This window comes from Staurois parvus, unplaced genomic scaffold (genome assembly GCF_062004578.1).
Source record: "Staurois parvus isolate SC_StPar_1 unplaced genomic scaffold, SC_StPar_1.0 ptg000287l, whole genome shotgun sequence".
Lineage (NCBI taxonomy): Eukaryota > Metazoa > Chordata > Amphibia > Anura > Ranidae > Staurois > Staurois parvus.
In genome coordinates, this window is record NW_028318083.1 from 32,680,522 (window position 1) to 32,702,500 (window position 21,979).

General features: G+C 37.5%; 1 protein-coding gene across 1 annotated transcript in view; it reads right to left on the reverse strand.

Annotated features, from left to right (window-relative positions):
- Positions 1-1,364: 1,364 nt before the first annotated feature.
- The window catches only part of TSHZ1 (teashirt zinc finger homeobox 1), a 166,207-nt gene continuing 145,592 nt past the window's right edge, over positions 1,365-21,979 (reverse strand). The window contains exon 3 of the mRNA XM_089682370.1: positions 1,365-5,968. Within this exon, the coding sequence (XP_089538496.1) occupies positions 2,796-5,968 (3,173 nt within the window). The 3' untranslated portion in view covers positions 1,365-2,795. The remainder of the gene's footprint in view (positions 5,969-21,979) is intronic.

A 21,979-nucleotide genomic window follows, 5' to 3' on the forward strand; every position in this document is an offset into this window, starting at 1 on the left:
CCCTATTGGAAGATTTACCCTCTTTTTCCTGTTCTGATTAAGATCTAAAATGTGGGGTTTACTTTCACGTTTGGTTATAATGGTCACCAAGATAAATAGGGAGGATATATCTTCCTAATGGGGCCACAGACAGCAATAAAAACTAGACATGTGCTCAAATCTCTCTACACTCTATCTAGAAAAAAAGTTTTTGCCATGCCTTTAGTTATACTTTAATGTTTCATGGTATTACATCACTTTGGTTAGTTTTGTCCCTCCAACACTGTTACCTCTATGATCATACTGACCACTGTTCCTGGGTATCCAGTTATTGGATGCAAACAACAAAATCATAGGCTGCTACCCTGTAATGCTTCTCTGGACATGAAAATAGACTGTGCGGTCTAACAAGGGGTTTGGATCCTTACTGCAGACTAGGTTATGCCAAATTATAGCTGAACTCCAGGTAGATATAAATACCAAATTAATGCAGCTCTGTATTTATTAATACATCCTCAAATCTATTTTTAAATGTAAGTAGTGTATGTACCTGAATTTGACTTGGTGATCATCATAGTTCAGACTAGGGACTAAAAAAACAGAACAATAAGACAATCAGTTGTGCTGAAATATTATTATTATACAGGATTTATATAGCGCCAACAGTTTGCGCAGCGCTTTACAATATAAGGATAATAGGGAAACTGATAGGAAAAGAGAGTAGAGTTTTAGAGAAATATAACATGATTCTACTGCTTCTCCTTTCACTATGCAGTCACAGGCAGGGCAGAGAGGAGACCTGTAAGTGTTACAGAACCATAGAAAAATCAGGCCTCCTGCCAGACAGGACAGTACAGAAGTGTGTAAATAATTTGGCAGGTAGAAAATAGATTTATTTCATCTAGAGTGCTTATTTGGTCTTCCTGGAGGTTAGCTTTAAATTTAACTACAATAAAAGATGCTTGAGTCCATTTAAAAACAGCAGCACATAAAAAACACCCACGTGTGTTCACTATTTTCCACCTGTGAAGGTAAAGAAACAAATGCAGTTTTAGAGCTCAGAATTCTGTGTATTAGCCATAATCCAACCCCCCCCCCCCCCACACACACACACACCCCCTCCAAATCCACCGAGGAACTTACCATTTGAGTAAAATGCTCTTCACTAATTGTAAAGGCAGCAATAATTCTGTATGTGTCCTTTCTGAAACTATTGTGACTTGTTTGTAACATGTTAATGGAAATAGCCTGAATGAAATATGTCAGGATACAGATACTGAATAGATGATTTTGAATAGAATTATCTTGGTTGATTGCATAAGCAATACCTTTTACTGCTAGAATAACACCTTAACGGCACAATAATGACGACATGACAATGTATGTAAATCAAGAACTGCATGTGGGTTTATTTCACACTTGAGAAAACAGTGGATTTAATTGTGTGAACCGAAATGTACTGTACAATATTAATGATAGAACATCAAAATGTATAATTCATAGTGCATTACTTTATTTTGTATTTATTTCAATTTTTTTGTCAGTTTCTTTTGTACGTGCATCTGAAAAGATGCAGGCGACAGTAAAATTTCTCAGTTTAAGTCAATCTTCAGGAACTTAATTTTATTCAAAAATGTGATTTTTTTTACATTTTATATACATAGGAATTGAATATAAAATGACAATATAAAAGTTCAAAGTGAAAGCATACAGCCAGAAGGTACAAAGAAAGCAGAACTGTTTCAAATGGTATATTGTAACATGTACTCTTAAATTATTATCTTATATTTACAGGAAACAGAATCCAATATTTGTCCCAGGCTGTTCTATTATTTTGTCCAGCAGAAGGACCTGTGATGTACAAATTTGAACCCTTGGATGCCTGACTGCTCAAGTGGTTAAGATAACCTCTGATGCTCAAAATGGTTAACCTGCTGGTAGCAAAAGAGATCAAAATGCAGCACTGCTGTAAGAACACATAAGCTTGTACCAAAGCTTACATTTGCAAATAATTAGAAACTGTAATATTCATCTTGTAAAACAAGAAGTAGGTTCTACACATGTAAATAACATATTTGCATACAGAAATTTGCCCAAGTGAAACATCTTTTTTCATTCGGATATCTCTCACTTAATGGTACAGTATATATGATATATATTCTATTTTGTTCTTCCTTTTGTACTATTATTTACTTTTTTTTTTACATATGTGGCATTGTAACCCTAAGAGTACTATATAGCGTTCCTCCTTCATCCCAGGGCTGCATGCATAATTTTAAGTTCTGTATTATTTTTAAACTAATATATTTTAATTTTTAAATGTTTGAATTGTATAGACTTTAGTTAAATATGTTTTTATTTAATATGAAAAGGCACAGAAATGCTATGGCAGTGCTCAAAGGGTTAACTTGGCGCCACTAGATTTTCCAACCTTTATTGTCATGGCAACGTGTTAATTTTAGGATGTTTGTTTTTTTTTTTTGTCATTGTTCTTTGTGTTGCTTTGTGGTTAAATTAATGTCTCTCAATGGTGTCTCCCACTACATTCTACAAAAGATAGCTTAACATCAAGAACAGATGTTGAAAATTAAAGGTCAGACATTGACTCACAAAAAAAGAAACATGCACAAATCAGACAAAGAGAATATAAATATAAATATAAAATATGTGTAAGAAAAAAAAATTCCAGATAGGCAGTTCAGCAACAAAAAATAAGACTGATTTCAGAGGCTCAGGTCAGGCCTAGTGCAGTATTATGAATATGTTTAGTGCAATGTTCTTGTGGTCACTTGCATACCTGGCTGCATGACTTGATGTTACTGTTTTTCCATTTCAGTTACATATATCACATGGTCCTCTGGGGACTTTCCATGTGTTTTACTAAGGTGCAGTTTAACTGCGTGCTTGCTTGCAAAAGTCCTGTTGCAAAGCTTACACTGGAATGTGGAGCCCGAGTCCTCGTCAATAAGACCTATTGAGCTTAAAGCCTTATTGGTAATAACTTTTGAAACATTCTGTTGTTCTTGAATCTGACTGAGAGAAAGCTTTGAAAGATCCTTTAAGCTAAAGCCTAAATGTGTCTCTAAATGACTTATATATGTTGAAGCAGTCCGGAACTGAGAGGCACAATCATTGCAAAAGAAAACAGGATGTCCCGTGTCCAAATTCTTTAAAAATTTTGTACCCCCTGTCCTCCTCAACTGATATTTGACATTGGCCAGCCAGTGGCTAATTGTGGTCATTGAAAGACCAGTGAATTTAGAGATATGTACCCGTTCTTGAGGACCCAAGTCTGACATGATATATTTTCCTTCGGGTGTTTCCCTTAAGCTTGATGCAAACTGGGCCTGAAGTATAAGGAGATGTTGAGGATTCCAGTTGGACTGTCTACCCTTTCTTTTATGTACCGGTGACAATTCATCCAATGCCTCTTCAAAACTGCTGCCATCTGCATCTGACTTTTCAGATACAGTAGATGGTGTAGATGACTTGGGTGTCAAGCGTCCTGTGAGGTTTTTCACCATATCAGATATATCCATCAGTGCGCTTTCTCTAAGAGGTGGGGAAACAGGGTCTGTCATGCTTGAAACAAGAGGTTTGTTTTTAGATTTTGTTAAATCAATTGGCTGATCACTGTTCTCATAATAGTATCGATCATTAGAATCTACTTGTTTGACAGGAGTAGTGGGGTAGACAGGTTTATCCAACATACTATTGCTAATTTTATATAACATTGCCAGTGGATCCAAAGATGGACTAACAGGTTTTGAAACTTTTCCCAAATGTGTATTCATTATAGACTGCAATGCACTCAGTGGATTTATAAATGATGGCTCAGATGAATGGTCTGTAATAATTCCTAAGCTGTTGCATCCATTAGTTACTTTTGTTTTAAGAGGCTCTGTTCCATTTGGTGTATGGGGCTCTAACGGGACTTCTTTTTTTGTCTTTGGACTTTCAGCCTCTATATTTTTCTTTATAACTTTAGAAATGGCTTCCTCAGATTTAAGAATGTCTTTGTTTTCTTTTGCCACTGGAGATGCTGACTTGACAGGAGTTACCCTTTCTTTCTCTACTGGTTTTTCATCTTTCTTTATATTGATTTTTCCTGTCACCTTCTCAACTAGTTCCTCCATTGCAGAAACATTGCTTTTGTGAGGTGGAGGGGTTAAACTTCCAGGAGAGTGAATCAAGGCATTGTGGTCAGATGCCATTGATTTTACACTGCTGGCATAAGAAGGCTGCATCTGAACACTCTGTACAGTTGGCTGTAGTGTTTTTACAGTTCCTGGTAACTGATAAGCAGCATGGATACTAGGATATCCTCCCCATGATGGCGTTCCATTTTGAGCTTTACTGATTGCTGAGGACACTGTATTTTCTAGTGATTTTAAAATATCCAGCCCACCTTTAGGACTGTCATCTAAATCTTCTTCTCTGAGGTACTGGTAAGAAGTCGCAGGCTCATTTTTGTCAGAGTCCTCATTTTCTTCTTTAATCTTCCTTTCTGGCTCTGGACTGGTTGCCTTTTCCTTTTCAATATCTTTCCTATCATCAGAATGTGGAGATGCAGCTGGCGAGTCTGGTTGTTTCTTTATATAAGATGCTGGTAGTCTTGCATGTGTAGTTGGTGGCAAAGGTATTGACTGAATCTTTTCTTCCACCACTGCGTCCATGACAAGCTGCTTACCTTTCTTTGAGGCCGAACTGGTCACTTTTAAGAAATGTCCAGTTACCATCATATGAGCAGTGAGCTGCTGCAAAGTATCATGGGAGCTACCACACTCCATACACTTTAGAATTTGAGCCTTGCGTGCCTCAAACTGCCATGTGTAACTAGCACCATTTTGATATCCATATCTGTTGTTAGGGGTCACGTATGGATTGGCAGTTTTTGGGTCCTTTGTATTATCACTTGCAATGCCCCCTGGGGATATTCCTGCTTGTTCAGGGGAATCAGGTGAAACAATATCCTGAAGAGCCCGTTTTTTAGTTGTAGGGACCAATTTTGTAATGGCCGGTACTGGCTCTTTCAGAGGCACTTTTTGGTAATGCTTCGTTTTAATCATGTGAACACTTAGATCTTGCAAAGACTCAAAGGAATGTCCACAGTACATGCATTTCAAAACTTTCTGTGCATCTTCCTTTCCTTCCATCTCCATAAGTGATCTCTTTCTAGGTTTAGACCAGCGTCTTGTCCTCTCTGCTTCTCTGTCTCTGTTGTCATCACGATAATGACCCGTTTCATTCATGTGCACAGTCAGTTCAACCAGTGTGTCATAGGCTCCACTGCAATCTTTGCATCGAAATTTGCTGGCACCAGTAAACACAGACCCATACAGTTTATTGTTTTGCCGATAAAGCTGCACTGTGCTAAACAAGCTGGGTTCTGGCAGAAGTCCATATGATGTTTGCTGTAATGTCTTTGCCAGGGCTGCCTGGTGCCAGTCATACCCAGAACCACTGTTACTACTAGTACTGTTAGTTGTACTAATACAAACACTAGTACTTGTAGAAGTGCTGCTGCTTGTAATGGTTGTGGGTGAATCAGAGTTAGCCTTTCTGTCTGTGCTTTCACTCTGTTTGCTTGCATTGGAGCTTGAGTTTGATTTTTTCAGATCTAAAGCCAGAGTAGACCAACTGCACTCTGAAAGCAAATTTGTATATACTGCTTTGATTTGTGCCAAGCTGTCCTGAGGGTAAGATGTGTTGTCCACATTCTGGCTGTCTTCCCTGTCTTGCCCATCCTTAGAGGAAGTACTTTTAAAATCTGCTAGATGATCACTTGCTTCACTAAAGGGTGAACCATAGCCAGCATCCTGATTAGTTGCACTACTGACGGGAGAATTTTGATAGCTCTGAGTCTCTTTGTTGTCTGGTTCCTCGCTGAATAAATATTCACTGTCTTGGACATCTAACGAAAGACCATCGTCTTCTACATTATCTTCATCAATTTCAGCTGCCTTTAATTCCTCTGCAGGAACGTATGCTAAAAGACAACAAAAAAGAAAAAAAAGAAACGTTATAAGATGAAAATTTTCTTACTGACATTTCAGTTTTGTGGGGGGAAATAGTGAGTGTGAAAGGATAAATGGAAGAACATCAAAGAAAAGCAATGGATTCAAAATGTTTTACAATTAATTGACAAAGTATTACATTTCTTAATACAATGATGAACATATATAGTGAACACACTAATCATGCTTTAACACGCAGTTGCAGATGTATGGCCCTATATTTAACTGCATTTACCTCTGGAAGCAAGTACAAGTTGTTCATTGAATATATCTTTAAAGCATGTCTAAACTCAAGAACAAAAACATAATATACTATGGCTTTCCAGTCTTTACATGTTGTGGCTGCATTAGCTTAATTTATTTAGTCTTTTTTCACCTGGTAATCTTGCCCTGCTCAACACAGCAAGGGCTAACTGCTTGTTTTCGTCTAGGGGAGAGGAGAAGCACTTTTTCTTACCTGATCCTTAACTCCCCGCCAAATGGCACTCCCCACTCTGTGGCGGTGGGCTATCCCTTAGTGTTATCCCATTCAATGCAGAGCTATGGACTATGCATTGATCTTCATTCCAACAGGAACTTAAACCACTGGAATATAGGGGGACCGTGGTCTAACAGCATGCAGGAGTGAAGGATCAGGTAAATCTAACTTTTTTTGTGTCCCCTAGACCTAAACAAGCAATTAACCCCTATAGTGTAAGCCCAGCCCCACTGCAAGGGAAATTTTTAAAGTTACCAGGGGTTGGGCTTTAAGTTGCACTTGTCCGGAATCCTCTCTTTCTAACTTCATCAGCTGCCTGTCAGCAGTAACAATGAAACAAAAAATTGTAAACTGCAACATTGAGGCTGTTAAGGAACACATCGCTGTGAATTTAAGAGAGAACTTTGTGCAGTTATAAGAAATCTGCATCTAAATTGCAGTAAACTTAAATCAACAGAAGACTTTTCTGGGGGGGGGGGGAGTTCTGTCTATAGCGAAGCCAGCTTTCAACATTATATACTGATATACATCTGTACATTTTCATCTTTCTTGGCTTTGAATCAGTTTTTTGTTTACTTAAAAAAAATCACCCACACACATTTCAGCCATGTTTTACATTTTTGCTTTGCAGAAGTAAGTGTGGTAAATTGTTCATTAAAGGTGCTGTGTGCATTTTTTTGTTATCAAAGTTATTCAGAACTTTACATTTTATTAATTTACATGCTGAATAACTGGGACTGTATATTTTGTTAGTTTGCAAAGAACCTAAAAGACCAAGACAGACCAAAGTAAGCAATTACGTAGTATTTAGCAAACTCCAAGTTAAAAAGACCTCTAATTTTGAAATTTCTGAAAACATACAAACCTCATTGGCTCTTCTCCTTTGATCAACCTAGTTGGCAATAAAATTCTATCTCTGAAAAGGCCATGGGTACAAAAAGTAGTAAATGCCACATATTCTAATTATGTGAGAGGCATTTGCATAATCAGATCTTCAGTCTGCAACATACAACATGTTTTGCCAGATGCAGGGGAAATACATTTGGCTTTCACCATTCAATTTTTAGATTTTACGTACTATCCCTGAGAAGCTTGCCCAATACCATTCTTCCAAAATCATCACTGCTGGTGACTTTCCCTAGATCTCAACCTAGATATCTCCAATACCAACAGAATATATAACAGGGAGCAACGTGTCTGGGAGAAAGCAACCAAATAGGCTGAAGTGTGGAGATAGAATTACCCGGATTAAAGAGTATTCTCCAGCTTCTTCATGACTCATAAATTCACCTAAAGAATTGAAAAATAATTGCACTGGATTCAGGGGCAAAGAATGCCACATATCTCCCAGTAGGTCTTTCAAATCAAGCACTATCAGAATTTACAATTACAGTGGACTCTAGCAATAACCATGCCAGCTGGTGCCTCCACCCTGACTGAATCTAGGCTCCTTAGGTTATTGGAGTAGTTGGCCCAAGGGTGGAACAACACTGGCAAATAAATGACCAAACTGCTAGCCTTTAAGACCAGCATGAATACATATTGCCAATTAAAACTGCTAGGGCTGATTTTAACTTTGCACTTTAATCTGCAACATCTAGAGGAAATTGAATTCTCACTTGCAAAGCAATAGGAATTTAAACTTTTGCTATTCATCTCTGAAGCATAAAGATATTACAATTAATACAGAACTTCCTTTTGAATAGGGAGTTAAAAATGACAAATTATTAGCTATGTTGGTTGCTGAGATACCTTCGCACACTAACATACCATGCATAGTTAGGGCAGATGGAACAAATGATACGGATACCGAGGACATTCTTTAGGTTTTTTTCCCAATTCTGTTGTATACATTTTGCTCCCATACTATCACATGATAGCAGTCAGTTGACAGAGTTGTTAGCCCATCTCAATCTTCCGATCCTATGTATCACTACAAATGAAGAGATAGCCATCAAATCATTTCCTACTTAATCCCCGAGACCTGATGTTGTTCTGATAGACCGGTACAAACAATACTTTAAAGAATCCAAGATTCCAGTATTTAAATATCCAATGTCACACCAACTTTGCTTTCCCAAATGCCATGCACACTGCTCATGTTGTCATTCCCAAATCAGGAGAAGATCCTTTTGAAATGTTCATCATATTGACCAATCTCTTTACGTAATACAGACTATAAAATCCTTGCCAAAATGCTTGCCACCAGATTCAGGAAAGTTTTTGACAATGACCATACTGGATGTATGGTCTAACCACTACTGCAGTCTCTGGTATACTACACATGCAACTTTAATGTCAAAGAACCTGTATAAAGGATTTCAACAGACCTTTCCTCATAACTAATCATATCAAAAGAAAATTCTCACTCCAAATAATATAAAATAATTTATATAACTGTGTGACCTAAAAGACTGTTTATTACAAAGTATACAGATTATGATACCATAGTAAATACATTTTTGGGGCAGCGAAATTCATTGGGGGGGGGAATGAATAATTACAAAATATTATCTTGAAACATTGAAGTTAATCATGCGGAGTTGAATATGCATGAAACCGGAGTAGGAGAAATAACAAAATAAAAGGATGTTGTTAGATATGTTTATCTTTAAATTGTATTTTTGATTGCCCCATCTTGTGGTGGAATCAGGGTAATACAACCTCATGGCTTTATGTAGACTTCCCATGCTCCATTGGTAGTTGTTTAGCTGGGAAGGAGCCCACTGATTACTTGACGAGGCAATGTAAGTGGTCATGTGGGGACCTGGAATCCATGTTATTGGACAGGGCCACTGGGATAAGGGGCTGACAGGGTGCTATTTTGGACAGTCAGTCTCTATAAGAGCATAGTATGTCACAAAGAAATGTCATACACTTTTGAGGCAGCTATGTGAGATCAGAAAATCCTGTTAGGTGCAATAATAAGACTGCATAAACAGCCACGAGGGACTTCTATTATTGATTAGAACTATTTTAGTCATAAAGAGTAGGCAATTTCCCTAAGACTGAGAGAGATTTGTTCATGCAACTCAATCTTTGATCTGGGACCAGGTTGGTCATGCACCTTTACCACCAAAGGAGCTTTGAATGGGTATCTGCTTTATGATTGAAAGACACTTTTATACACTTTATGTAGCACCTAGTTTAAGTGCCTCTATTAAAGTCTCTGTGGGTACATGGGGAACACCACTCAGCCCTGAGACTGATTCTGTTATTTGAGCCAAGAATGAACTGCTCTATTTATAAAGGAAGATACATGCATTTATGTATTCTGTCCTGTGATGAAAAGCTACATTGTTGTTACATTTGGTTCATGGACTCCATTATTATATACAGTATGCAGTGATCCTATAAACTCTTAAACAGGGGGTAGATATATTGGTCCAGCTACTGGTTTTATGTGTTGCAATGCTTTTACTGGGCAGCATACTGCACGTATGCTGGCTGAACTATTTGAATAGTAAAATTTCAGCCTTGGCATGCAATATTTCTGCATTGAAATATTATGGCCTTGATGAACCATCACCTGAACCCATCGGATAATACCTAGACTGTATTTTTATGTTGGCACTTTATAGGCACTGTTCTGTTACTCTGACACACACCATAGGTCAATAAAACAATCACATTTTATTTTAACAAACAAATCATAAAATTACACATAAAATCCATGCTGACATGCTGTTCATTCCTCATGCAAGCTGGTCAGATTACACACGCTACATTCCATTGAACGTCATACTGTAAGTCCTAACAGATCTTGCAAAACAAATGGCATTGTTCTTGTGGATAGAACAACGCGTTTCAATGCATTCTTCCTCAAGGGGATATAGTTTGAGTATAGGAAAAATACACATTTTCAGCTTTAGTCAGCCAAACAATAAAATCACCATTGTTCTCCATGTGTTGGGGGCAAGGTAGAGACAGCAGTCTGTTACCCGAGTGGTGTACCATGGAGAGGGCCTCTCTCCCTGCAGTTGTGAAGCCTGCAACTGGATGCTGAATTGTAATTAGGAGGATTGAAAGTATCACCTGCACTATCTTGCTAAGCTCCTTAAAGAGAATTCTCTGAGTAACCCTTTGTGCACATTCCTATTGTCTCAAGAGGGGCAGGGGTGGGCCACATGGAGAGCATGAGGGTTTTTTTGTTTGGCTGACTGAACTTGCAAATTTGTATCTTTCCTATACTCATTCTATCAGTAGTTCTTTTGTTAGCTATAATGGGCACCCATTAGGGCCTAGAAAAAATCCAAAAACCGGTACAAACATGGGGAGGGGGGTGGTTACTAAAACGGGACCACTCAGAATCTGGAACAGCAGTGTAGCCAATCAGTTTCTAACTGTTCAATTAAGCTTTTGCAAAAAAAACCATGAAAACTGATTAGCTTCTATGCAGAGCTGTACCAGATTTATTTTGAATGCTCCAGTTTTAGTAAATCCCCCCCAAGTAAGTCTCCTCATACTCCACTTTGGCTTAATCCCACCCTAAAAGTTAAAAACATTTAGAGTATGCTAAGACATCACCACTGAACTGTTATTTAGTAGAATCCATTTCAAGTTCAACTGTAGCACTACAATGGTAAATGACTGAGGTGACGTTTGGAATACGTAGACCTGATCATGGCATTCATAGAAGGCTGATGGCTGGGTGGTTGGTTTTAATACTTGAGCTGTTGCATGTACCAGTTGTTAATGAGGTCAAAAGGTGGTCTAATGTGGTACTTTCTTAGGATTAATCTTTTTCTGGCTGGTGATTGAAGACTACGTTATTTTCATTTACCCATCATCTTATCACATATGCAAATATTAATGTCAAGAAAAAATAATGATACTAGCTCACATAAAAAGAATGGTAGTAATCTGTTTAATTGTATGCAGTAAACGTTTAGCATACACGCATATATAAACATATACACATGCAAGATTCCAACTTCATTTCAGAGGAATAAAGACAGTTTTATGGGCCTGCCACCTGGACACAACATTCAAAAGCTTTGTATAACCACATTTTACTGATAATAATATTGGAAGTGTTATTTGAGGACATATGGCAATAGTATAATAATACACTAAAATTCACTGGCTACACTTGCCAGAATTTGTGCATACACCTATAAATATATAGGCTGACTAGCATCTCTTTGCCTGGAAAATCATTCTCAGATATTACTTTTTTTTATAACATATTAACTATATAAACATTATGCAGCTGCATAATAGTGCATTTAATCAAACAATACACGTCACTTAAAGTTTATTTAGCTTGTTTACATATGATGGCAAAAACTGGTATTTTAGTTTAGAATTATATTGAGATGGGGTGAATCACCTAAAGGTGTCTTACACCTGCGTTCCTAATTCTGCTCCCTTGCTGAACTCATTATAAGGAAGTCTTATTCCAATGTTTGGACCATCTATTCATTTCAATATAATATCAGGACAGTTTGCAGTAGCTTTGGTTGAAGAAGGGAAGTCTGACCCATGACCTACAAATATGACATCTCAATGCTGGAGTTTCAAGAAATGTAAGATGCCAGTCAGTAAACCAACTAGTATTTACACAGAAGAAAATATCAGTTTTAGGTATCCTACCCTTTTTACCTAGTACCAGCTGTGGAAAACGTATAGAGATAATTTGCCAACACAAGCAGAAAACATGAAAACCCATCAAATCTTTCTTTGTGTATCAAAATACATAATTATAATAATATAATAGTAAAATATATAATAGTAATAATACTATTTAAAACTGAGTATTTAAAACTATAGAAGAACTGTGGCTAATGACACTGTTAAAAGCACTGTTACAAAAATAACAGAACATTTCAAATAAATGTATTTTTTTATTGTAAAGTAACTCATCTAGATGTAAATAATCTAATTAATATCAGTGTTTTTAAAACCTATTTCTATGCATAGTTTCTAATTTTATATGTACTTGGGGGCAGTCAAATTTGCTCAATTTGCAGTGCAGTCCAATGGTAGCGCTTAGCTGCTCCTTCCTAAAGTGTAGTTCTATGGGGTTGATTTACTAAAGGCAAACAGGCTGGTCACTTTGCAGGGAAATTTTCCCCCAGAGATTAGTGAATGTGACGGGATTTCACTTTGCAAAGAATACTCAACTGTGTGCAAGGAAAATAAAAAAGAGCATTTTTGCAAGTATACTATTGAATGATGGAAGTCAGCAGAGCTTCACCTCACTCACTAAGCTCTGGGGACTTATCCCCTTGCAAAGTGCAGCTTCCTTTAAAGTGAACAGTCTTTGCACCTTTAGCAAATCAACCCTTATGAGCCTGCCTACTTATATTAAACAATGCACTACTTTGCCTGTAGGTCATTGCATCATGGGAAAAATCAGACTTAAAATCAACTGTTTTAAAATACTTAAGAAGGCAATTACTAAATAGGACACAATACAATTTAAGGAGTCCTAAATACCAAAATAATGCTATAAAAATGTTACTCTTTGACATGATTGCATGGATTGTTATCTGTGTCCTTTATTCCAGTCCAAGAAATCACACACAAGCAGAAACCAGAAAAGCAGAACACAAGCAGAAAAGGAGCGTTTTATCCACACATGAGCAGTGCCTGTGTAACAAATATTGTAATTGTGAACATATTTTAATATACTGTATATGCCTGCCTTCCGAAAGGTCAGTTACTTAATACTATTACTAAAAAAAAAAAAAAAAAATCAACACACATTCCACTAGTTGTTTTATGGAGTTACTATTACTCTATGAACACTTCCATTGAAATTGTGATGAAATGAAAAGGGTTGCCTACATCAAAGAAAAGATGTACTTGCGTTATCTGACTGTGACAGTTTATTTCACTTTCCCAGCTGATGGATACTTTTTTTTTAAATACATATTCATGGTTTTTCAAGCAGAAAATCTGCAGTCATCAGATTTGATCAGTGTCACCTAAAAAGCATGGAAATTGTCTTGTTTTCTCCAAATTTAGAATTTGTATGTGTAATTCAGGTGTCAAATGGTCTCACTACTGTTGTTTTAAAGTGGTAGTAAACTCTGAATTTTTATTTTTAGAATAAAGCTTACCTGTAGGTAAAATGATTATCTCCTAAACGTGCACAGCTTAGGAGATATTTGTTCTTTTTGAGAGCCAGTACTTGCGCTCTGAAGGAATGGCATAGCCGTGCTGTTCCTTTAGAGCACTGAGCTGTGGCCCGGGACTCCGGCACACATGAGTGGGAGTGGCGTCATCGCGCCTCAGGCAGTCAGATGGCTGGAGCTCGCGAGCCCAGAAGGGTGAAGATGGAAGCCTCTGCAGTGGTGACAGTGCGCCACTGGAGGGCTTCGTTTTAAGGTAAGTCCTTCATGATGTACTTATATGTAATGCATACTATCATATTATGACAATACCTTGCAGTGGAAAACTTTTTTCTTCTTTTTTTTTTTTTAAACTGAGGTTTACCACCATTTTAAGCAATACTTTTAGAACATTATAGAGCTGATTTCAACAATCTAACTTTGGTTGCGGTTTGATAATTCTGTGTTCACCCTTAACAACAAGTCCAATCTGGCAAAATGTGTAATCTTTATAACAGCGCCAACATTACAGACTTCTGGGTATAACTGTACCAAAGCCAAGTGTGCTCTGACTTCTTCTACCAGCTACCATAGGCATTTGTACATAACTGCTATTTTGTCACTACCACCGTTAATTCAGAAAGAGTGGAGGGTTCCCCATGGATTGCAATGCTGTGCACGTGGTACCTGCTTGATAACATGCCTTTAATGCCAAGACCTGCTGTACAAATCATATACCTCTGCTTTAAATTAAACCTGCCAGCCATTTTGAACATCTGTAGGTGTTTGCTATTACACTTACTAGCCATGAAACCTTTCTCTGTGATCCCCTCTGATTTAGATTCACTGTATCACTAGGGACTTGGCTTCATGGATTTCTAGATTATGCTCCACCCATCTGCCCACAACCTGTCCAATAAGACTGCCTTTAATAATCACTGGAGTAGGAGCACTCCCATTTTATTGGGGAAATGGCAGTTGGCAAGTGCTTAGCTCAGAGAACAGACCACCTGGTAACAAGGTAGAACTAAATCAAAGAAAGGCAAAAAGAAGGTTTTCTGGTTACTAAAGTAATACAGAACAACTTTTGGTACTTGTTTTGGACAGGAGTATTGTTTTTTATGTTTACAAACAACTGATAGGTTCACTTTACCTAGGGACCTTATTGTAGTCTCCTTGAGGGCAGGGACTGACGTAAATGTAATATATATATTAGGGGTGTACCGAAATTTCAATGGCCGAAACGTTTTGGCCAAAAACACCCCTATTGGCCATCAGCAGATATGAAAAAAAGCACTGATACAGGTGCCAAAAAAACCCTGCCCTCTTGCCGCTGCTGCCCCTTGCTGCCGCCCCGCACCCGCCACTGCCGCCCCTCGCTCGGTAGTTTTCAGCCTTACCTGAGAAACCACCAAATGATCCTGGCGCTGGGCATAGAGATTAGTGAAGGAAAGATGGCCTCCATTCATTTCTATACCCTTGGAGGACCAGAGCAATGTCACTTCTGATGCCTTGTATGCAAGGCCTTTTTTTTTTTTAAAGCACTAAATCAATGTTTTTTTTGATCTAATGCTTTACATTGTAGAGGAGAGATGTGGGGTCTTATTGACCCCATATCTCTCCATGAAGAGGGCCTGTCACTAATTATTTCTATCACAAGAGAAGCATGATTTCCTTGTGATAGGAATAAAAGTGATTAAATTGTTTTTTAAAAGGGACACTAAAAAAATAAATAAAAAGTTTAAAGTGCTCCCGTCCCCCCGTGCTTGCACGTAGTGGTGAACGCATATGTAGGCCATGCCCACATATGTAAACGGTGTTCAGACCACACACGTGAGATATCACCACGAACGTCGGAGCAAGATCAATAAATCTAGCACTAGACCTCCTCTGTAACTTTACACGGGTAACCTGTAGAAATTTTGAAAGCATCACCCATGAAGATTTTTAAGTACTGTAGTTTGACGCCATTTCACGAGCGTACGCAATTTTAAAGCACAACATTTTGGGTAGGTATTTGCTCGCCATAACATTCTCTTTCACATTTTACAAAAAATTTGGGATATATATTTATTTTTTTTTAATCGAAGTGTATTTTTTTCCCAAAAATATATATTAATTTTTAAAAACTGCCCATTTTGGTTTCGGTTTTCGGCCAAGTGTATCCTAAATTTTTGGGTTTGGCACCAGAATTTTCACTTTGATGCACCACACTTTATATATATATATACATATATATATATATATATATATATATATATATATATATATATATATATATAGTATAAGCACTGCATAAATTGTCAGTGTTACATAAGTACCTGTAATAATAACGTGGTCCTTTGCTATGGAAAGCTTGCACCTTTTTGTAAACCTTGTCTTTATGTAACTCTAGGACATTCAGCTGGAAAAGGGTGTATAAAACACTGCTACACTTCACTGTCCTTATATGCTTGAAATGTAGACAAGTTGTTAAAACAGGATATGGTATGCATGTAAAGATACAGCCGCTGTGTGCACACATAATGGTCTAGAGAACAGGAAAAAACAAGAATGAAAATGATAGTGGAACCTGAAGCTGAACCGAATATTTCCATGTTTTACAGAATGAGCACGTGTGCTGCGTGCTTTTAAGCACTGCCGTGAGTTGCCAACATGGAATGCCTTCTGGATGGCAGTCTCTATTCATTCTGATGAAACAGATGTGCTGTCTTCTCTGGATAACATTAAATGCTGTGCAAAATAATTTAAGCAGACACAATGAAAAATATGAATATTTGTGGTGCACAGAGACAGCTTTCAAATGTGTTTCTTGTTCCGTATTGTGCTGATGAAAGGCAAACATAAAAACCGCACACAGAAATTAATACTTAAAAAAAAAATAAAAATTCAATTACACACCTTTCAGATACCAAGTTGTATAGATTGGCATCTAATTTTGTAGTCTACAAGGGCAAGTATGCAACCTAATATATGTGTAAAAGACATAAGGATCATTGCTTGAGAGAAACACACCTAAATCAATTACCTTATAGTGTAATTATGGATCATAAAGCATAACTAAACCAGTTAGAATATTTCAGATCTGTACAATGTTGAATTCCCCAAGACCTGCATGTAAATTTAGAATTGGATGTGTATATACAAGTTGACCTATTTTTATGTGTGCTGAAAGTATGTGATTACTATATATACACTGCAAATCAAAATACCAATTTACAGTACAGACACAACAAAGTGTAGCTATGTAATAACCTGACTGATACAACTTTATATATAAACCTCCCAGGAGTAGATACATACCTACAATGTTTAATTACTGACTAATAATAAACATCAAGGCTTGACAAAGGGCATTGTTTCCCAATACTCATCTGGTCTGCTACACATATACATAATGAAGGCAAATAGGAGTTCTCTAGGTAATACATGGATCTACCATCTGTCGTTCTATAGACTCTAGATAGAAAGGATCCTAAGGTTTCATTGCATGTCAATGTTACCTTATTTAACTCTACATCTTACAAACAGCATTTTGAGCTAATGCTACTCTTTCTTAGGTGTTCTGAATAATGCAAACTTTAAAGAGAACTAGTCATTACTGTGCTAATGCAAGAAGATAAGTATTTATTTTTAAAGTTATTCATTTTATTTAACCGCTTTCTCTCCGCCCTATAGCAGATATACTGCTACAGGGCAGCAAGGGTGCACAAAATCACATATATACGTGATTTAGCATGTCTGGGTAGGGCGTGCGTGCTATCGTGGCCTTGGCTGTCAATCACCGGGTCCCAGCCGGTGATTACTTGCCAGCACCCGGTGATTGCGGAGCATTACCGACGGAGAGAGAGAACTGCATGTAAACAATACAGTTCTCTCCCATCAGCTCATGCACACGGCTTTGCATGGCTCTGCATAGCAGTGTGTGTACAGTGGAAACACTAATAGGCCACAGTAAAACAGCACACAGTTAACCCTTTGATCACCCCACATGTTAACCCCTTCCTGACCAGTGCCATTAGTACAGTGTCAGTGCTTTTTATTAGCACTGATCACTGTATTGGTGTCACTGGGGATGTCAGTGACACCAAGTCAGTTCCCCCCAGTGTCAGAATGCCCGCCGCAGTCCCACTATAAGTTGCTGATCGCCACCATTACTAGTAAAAAAAACAAAAAACAAAAAAAACAAAATCCCAGTATATATACCGCCATTTGTAAATGCTATAACTTTCACGTAACCCAATTAATTTACACATATTGGGATTTTTTTTAGGAAAGACATGTAGCAGAATACATTTTGGTCTATATGTATGATGAAATTTGATTTTTAATTTTTTTTACTGGGCATGTTTAATAGCAAAAAGTCAAAAATATTGTTTTTTTTCTCAAAATTGTCAGTCTTTTTTTTATAGCGCAAAAAAAAAAAAATTCACAAGCGATCAAATACCACTGATAGAAAGCTCTATTCATGGGAAAAAAGGACGTAAATTTAATTTGGGTGCAGAGTTGCATGACCGTTAAAGAAACGCAGCGCCGTAACGCAAAAAATGGCCTGGTCATGAAGGGGGGTAAATCCTCTGGAGGACAGTGGTTAATTTGCTCCCTTTTGTTTTACCATTTTTGTCTGAGCCTGACCCTTTAGCTGTAGTTTAGGGGTCTGAGATCATCTGGCTCTCAAAGTGTAACTAAAGGCAAAGCTTTCTTTTCTTTTCATTTTGGATAGAGTAAGGGAGGGGTATAACCCCTGTCCAGTTGTCCCATTGGGGAGATTTCCCTTTACTTCCTGTCTAAAATCCAAAACAGGAAGTGGAGAGGAAATCCCTCCACAGTAAGGGAATCCCAGTGTCACCAGTAACAATGTAACCATAGGAAGATTTCCTCTCTACTAGTGTTCTAATGTCAGCCCAAAACTGGGGATTTTCTTTTACTTTCACTGTCGCTGATAACGATAAACAGGACAAATAGAGAGGGTGAATCTCCATAGCAGGGGTACAGACAGCAATAAAGCTGACAGGTGGTTTAATCCCTCTCCACTCTATCCAAACTATAAAAAAAAGTTTTGCCTTTAGTTACACCTGAAATGGTATAACAGCAGCAATATATAAAGCTTCGTATTTGTTTATATAATTTTTCTAAATGGAGCCCTGTTATTCATTGCTGTTAGGCAATTTCAGGAGCAGTGAGATAGTGGGATCGCTTTACCAAAAGGGATGAGAATATTCATTTAGCATAGCATTCATGTGCTGGTACACTACAGCAGAACTAAAAGGCAAGAAATACCCACAAATGCTCTAACTCCCCCGTGGTCCTTTATGGCGTCTTCCCACCGACTCCGTCGAGGTGCTGGTCTTTGGCTGTCTACATTGGCCAGTGCAGGATGACATTACTGCCATGCAAACAGAGGAGTCATCCATCCCAGCACATTGGTACTGTCCCAGAATCAGAAATTTTGTAGCTCTGTGTACATTCTACAGATGTTTACAAACAGGCTAAAGTGGTATTAAACCCAAATCAAAAATGTAATATATTGCAGCTTACCAATCATTAGATGTGGTGGCTGCATCAGTTTTCTTTTTTAGGCTTTTCCCCTCTGTTTTCACCTGGTGATCTAACCAGTAACACACCTCCTGTATTAGAGCGCCCTCACTCTTGATGAAGGAGCACAGGGGGTACCTTTGGACAACAGCATTGTCAGTCTGGGGGGAGGGGAGTGTTAGATGTACCAGCAGATTTAGATACATTAATAAATTGAAGCCAAACTTTAGCTCACACTTTATATTCAGTTACAGCAAACAGGTTTTTTTTCTTTTGGCATAAAGGTTTTACATAAATAAATAAAAAGCTGATCATCTCTTTAACTGATATATTCTGCTGGGGAGCTTGTTCTTTTGAAAAACAACACGCTTAGTGGCCAGATCACCAGGTGAAAAAAAAAAAGCTTAAAAAAGAGAACTAATGAAGCCATTACATATGAGAAATTATAAGTTGCAATATAATATATGTTTGCTTTTTGGTTTAATACCACTTTAATCATTTCCTATCTAGCCCATGTACATAAACGGCCGGAAGGGAGCAGTACTGAAGCTGGTTGCCGTTTATAAAAACAGTCCCCGCATTTACTGCCTGTGCGCCCTCCCTGGGAGCGTGCGGCACCGCGATCCGGTGCCCGATGTTTCCTCCATTCGCTGTACGGGTCCTCTGTGTGACCAATCAGTGATCACATGAATAGTAGTAAACTAGATGTTCCTTCCTGACATCATTGCTTACTACTAGTGAATTATGTGAATGATCACAGAGGTCACATGGTACAAGGCTATTCACAACAGCATTGTACCATGTGACAAGCTGTGACCAATCACAGCTCTCACAGTATTTCTCAATGGCTGCAAGAATGCAGCCAGAGAGAAGGAAAAATGATTGCTTTTACAGCCTTTATGGGTGTAAAAGCAATCAGTGTAAAAAAAAATAAAAAAATCTTCATCACGCCCGTCACTATGGTGACACTGTACTGCTGGGGTGACGGTATGTTAAAAAAAAACCCAAATGATAATATAAAACAACATAATTTTTCAGAATTTTTTTAAACATTTTTATTTAAATTTTTGGTTATAAACTAATTTGGGTAATTTTTTTCAACTGAAAAGATAGCTGAATACATTTTGGCCAAGATTTATGAAGATTTATTATATATTGTTTGTCTGTGTCCATGTGCAGAGTGAATCTGTATGAGATTGATTTTGTAATTATCAATCAGCTGCTGCAGCTGCAGGGCTCTAATGAGGAAAGTTACAGTGTCAGCATCCCTTTAGAAAGTGATTTCCCTTTGAAAATATTACCAAAAACAAACGTTTTGTTGCAGGGGATGCTCAAATCTGACTTGTATCTTAGTGCAGATTTCTGGGCAAATCAGTAAGCCAATCACAATAGGAAGGAAATGATATGTCTGGGGTGTTCTATAAACCATCTGTGTACAGAATACCTCCAGGTTGTCATATTGCACTGCATTTTACAGAAAATTACAGCGCTACAGATTGAAAAGGTAATTTTTAATAACATTCAATTACAATATGACTTGTGTAGCAATTGTAAATGCTATATTATTATTATTTGCTTTTTTGTCCCCATAAAAGTGGAGTTACCCTTTTCAAATAAAATGGAGATTGTTATGCACAACCTAATATAGTATTTGGCTGACACATTAATACATGTGCAGTATCCAACAGTTTAGTATCCTCATAAAAATAATGTATAAAATGTGTTATAACAAAAAAGAGGATACATGAAGTGAAATATCATCTTGTCCAAACTGCTATTTCTCCAAGATGTCTGATGAAATACAAGTCATTTAAAAAAGCTGGTATTCAAAGATGGTTGTCACTTTAGATAGGGGCTGGCACGGCTCACCTAGACATGTGACACTTTGGTGGAAGTTAGGTCTGCTGCAATATTGAGAGCAGTGGAGATCAGGCTGACAAAGACTGCAAGGCCGACTTGCCTCAAGCACTTAGGGAAAGAATTCATCATGCAAGAGAATTTTCATCTCTATTTTTACTACTTTCTGAAAATTAGATTCTATTTCTGTTTTGTAAAAGATGTTATAAAAATTAAATATGATCCCGAATCTGTATTTAAGAAAATGCAGGCAGTAAATTCCACTTGTTTTCTCTAGCTTAGTATACCATTTTAAAGAAATAGGAAGTTATATGTTTGAAAAATAATCAATTTGTGCTATTTTTGTTTTTTTTTCCTTTTCCACTTCATTTTCTGCAAGAAAGGTAAAGATCTAAAATGACATAAATGAGTGCAACAGAAGGAAGAAAGAAATTAGGGAATATTCCCATACTGGAGAAGACAGGTGTCCCTAAGCCCAAAGTATATATACAGAAGGTCTTTAATAATCTCCTAGATTGTAAACTCCCAGGATCAGGGCCCTCCTAACCCTCTTGTATTGAACTGTATTGTTGCTGTATTGTCTCCCGTTATATTGTAAAGCGCTGAGCAAACTGTTGGCGCCATATAAATCCTGTATAATAATAATGCATCTGTTACCAAATCCTAGACGTATATTGCTACAAAGGAGGTGAAAGATACTCATGTCTTCCTACAAAATTTTAGAATAGAAACATTTGATTAGGTTCAATTGAACTTGAAGGATGGATGGATTGATGGATCGATGAATAGACATATAGATACCAAGGAAATAAATTATATGATGCTCTGGTGCTTTGTTATCTTAGTATGTCAATCAGAGTTCCCAGAGATGTACAGACACCTGACAGGTAACTCACAGGATGTAAAAGGGACGACTACTTATTGGCTCCTGATTCTACCACACTAAGGGACCTCTAGCAAGATAATGAATAATATTATTTGAATTATTATAGGTACTTGTATAGCACCATCAATTTACTCAGCACTTTACATATTCAGTATATTGTACATTCACA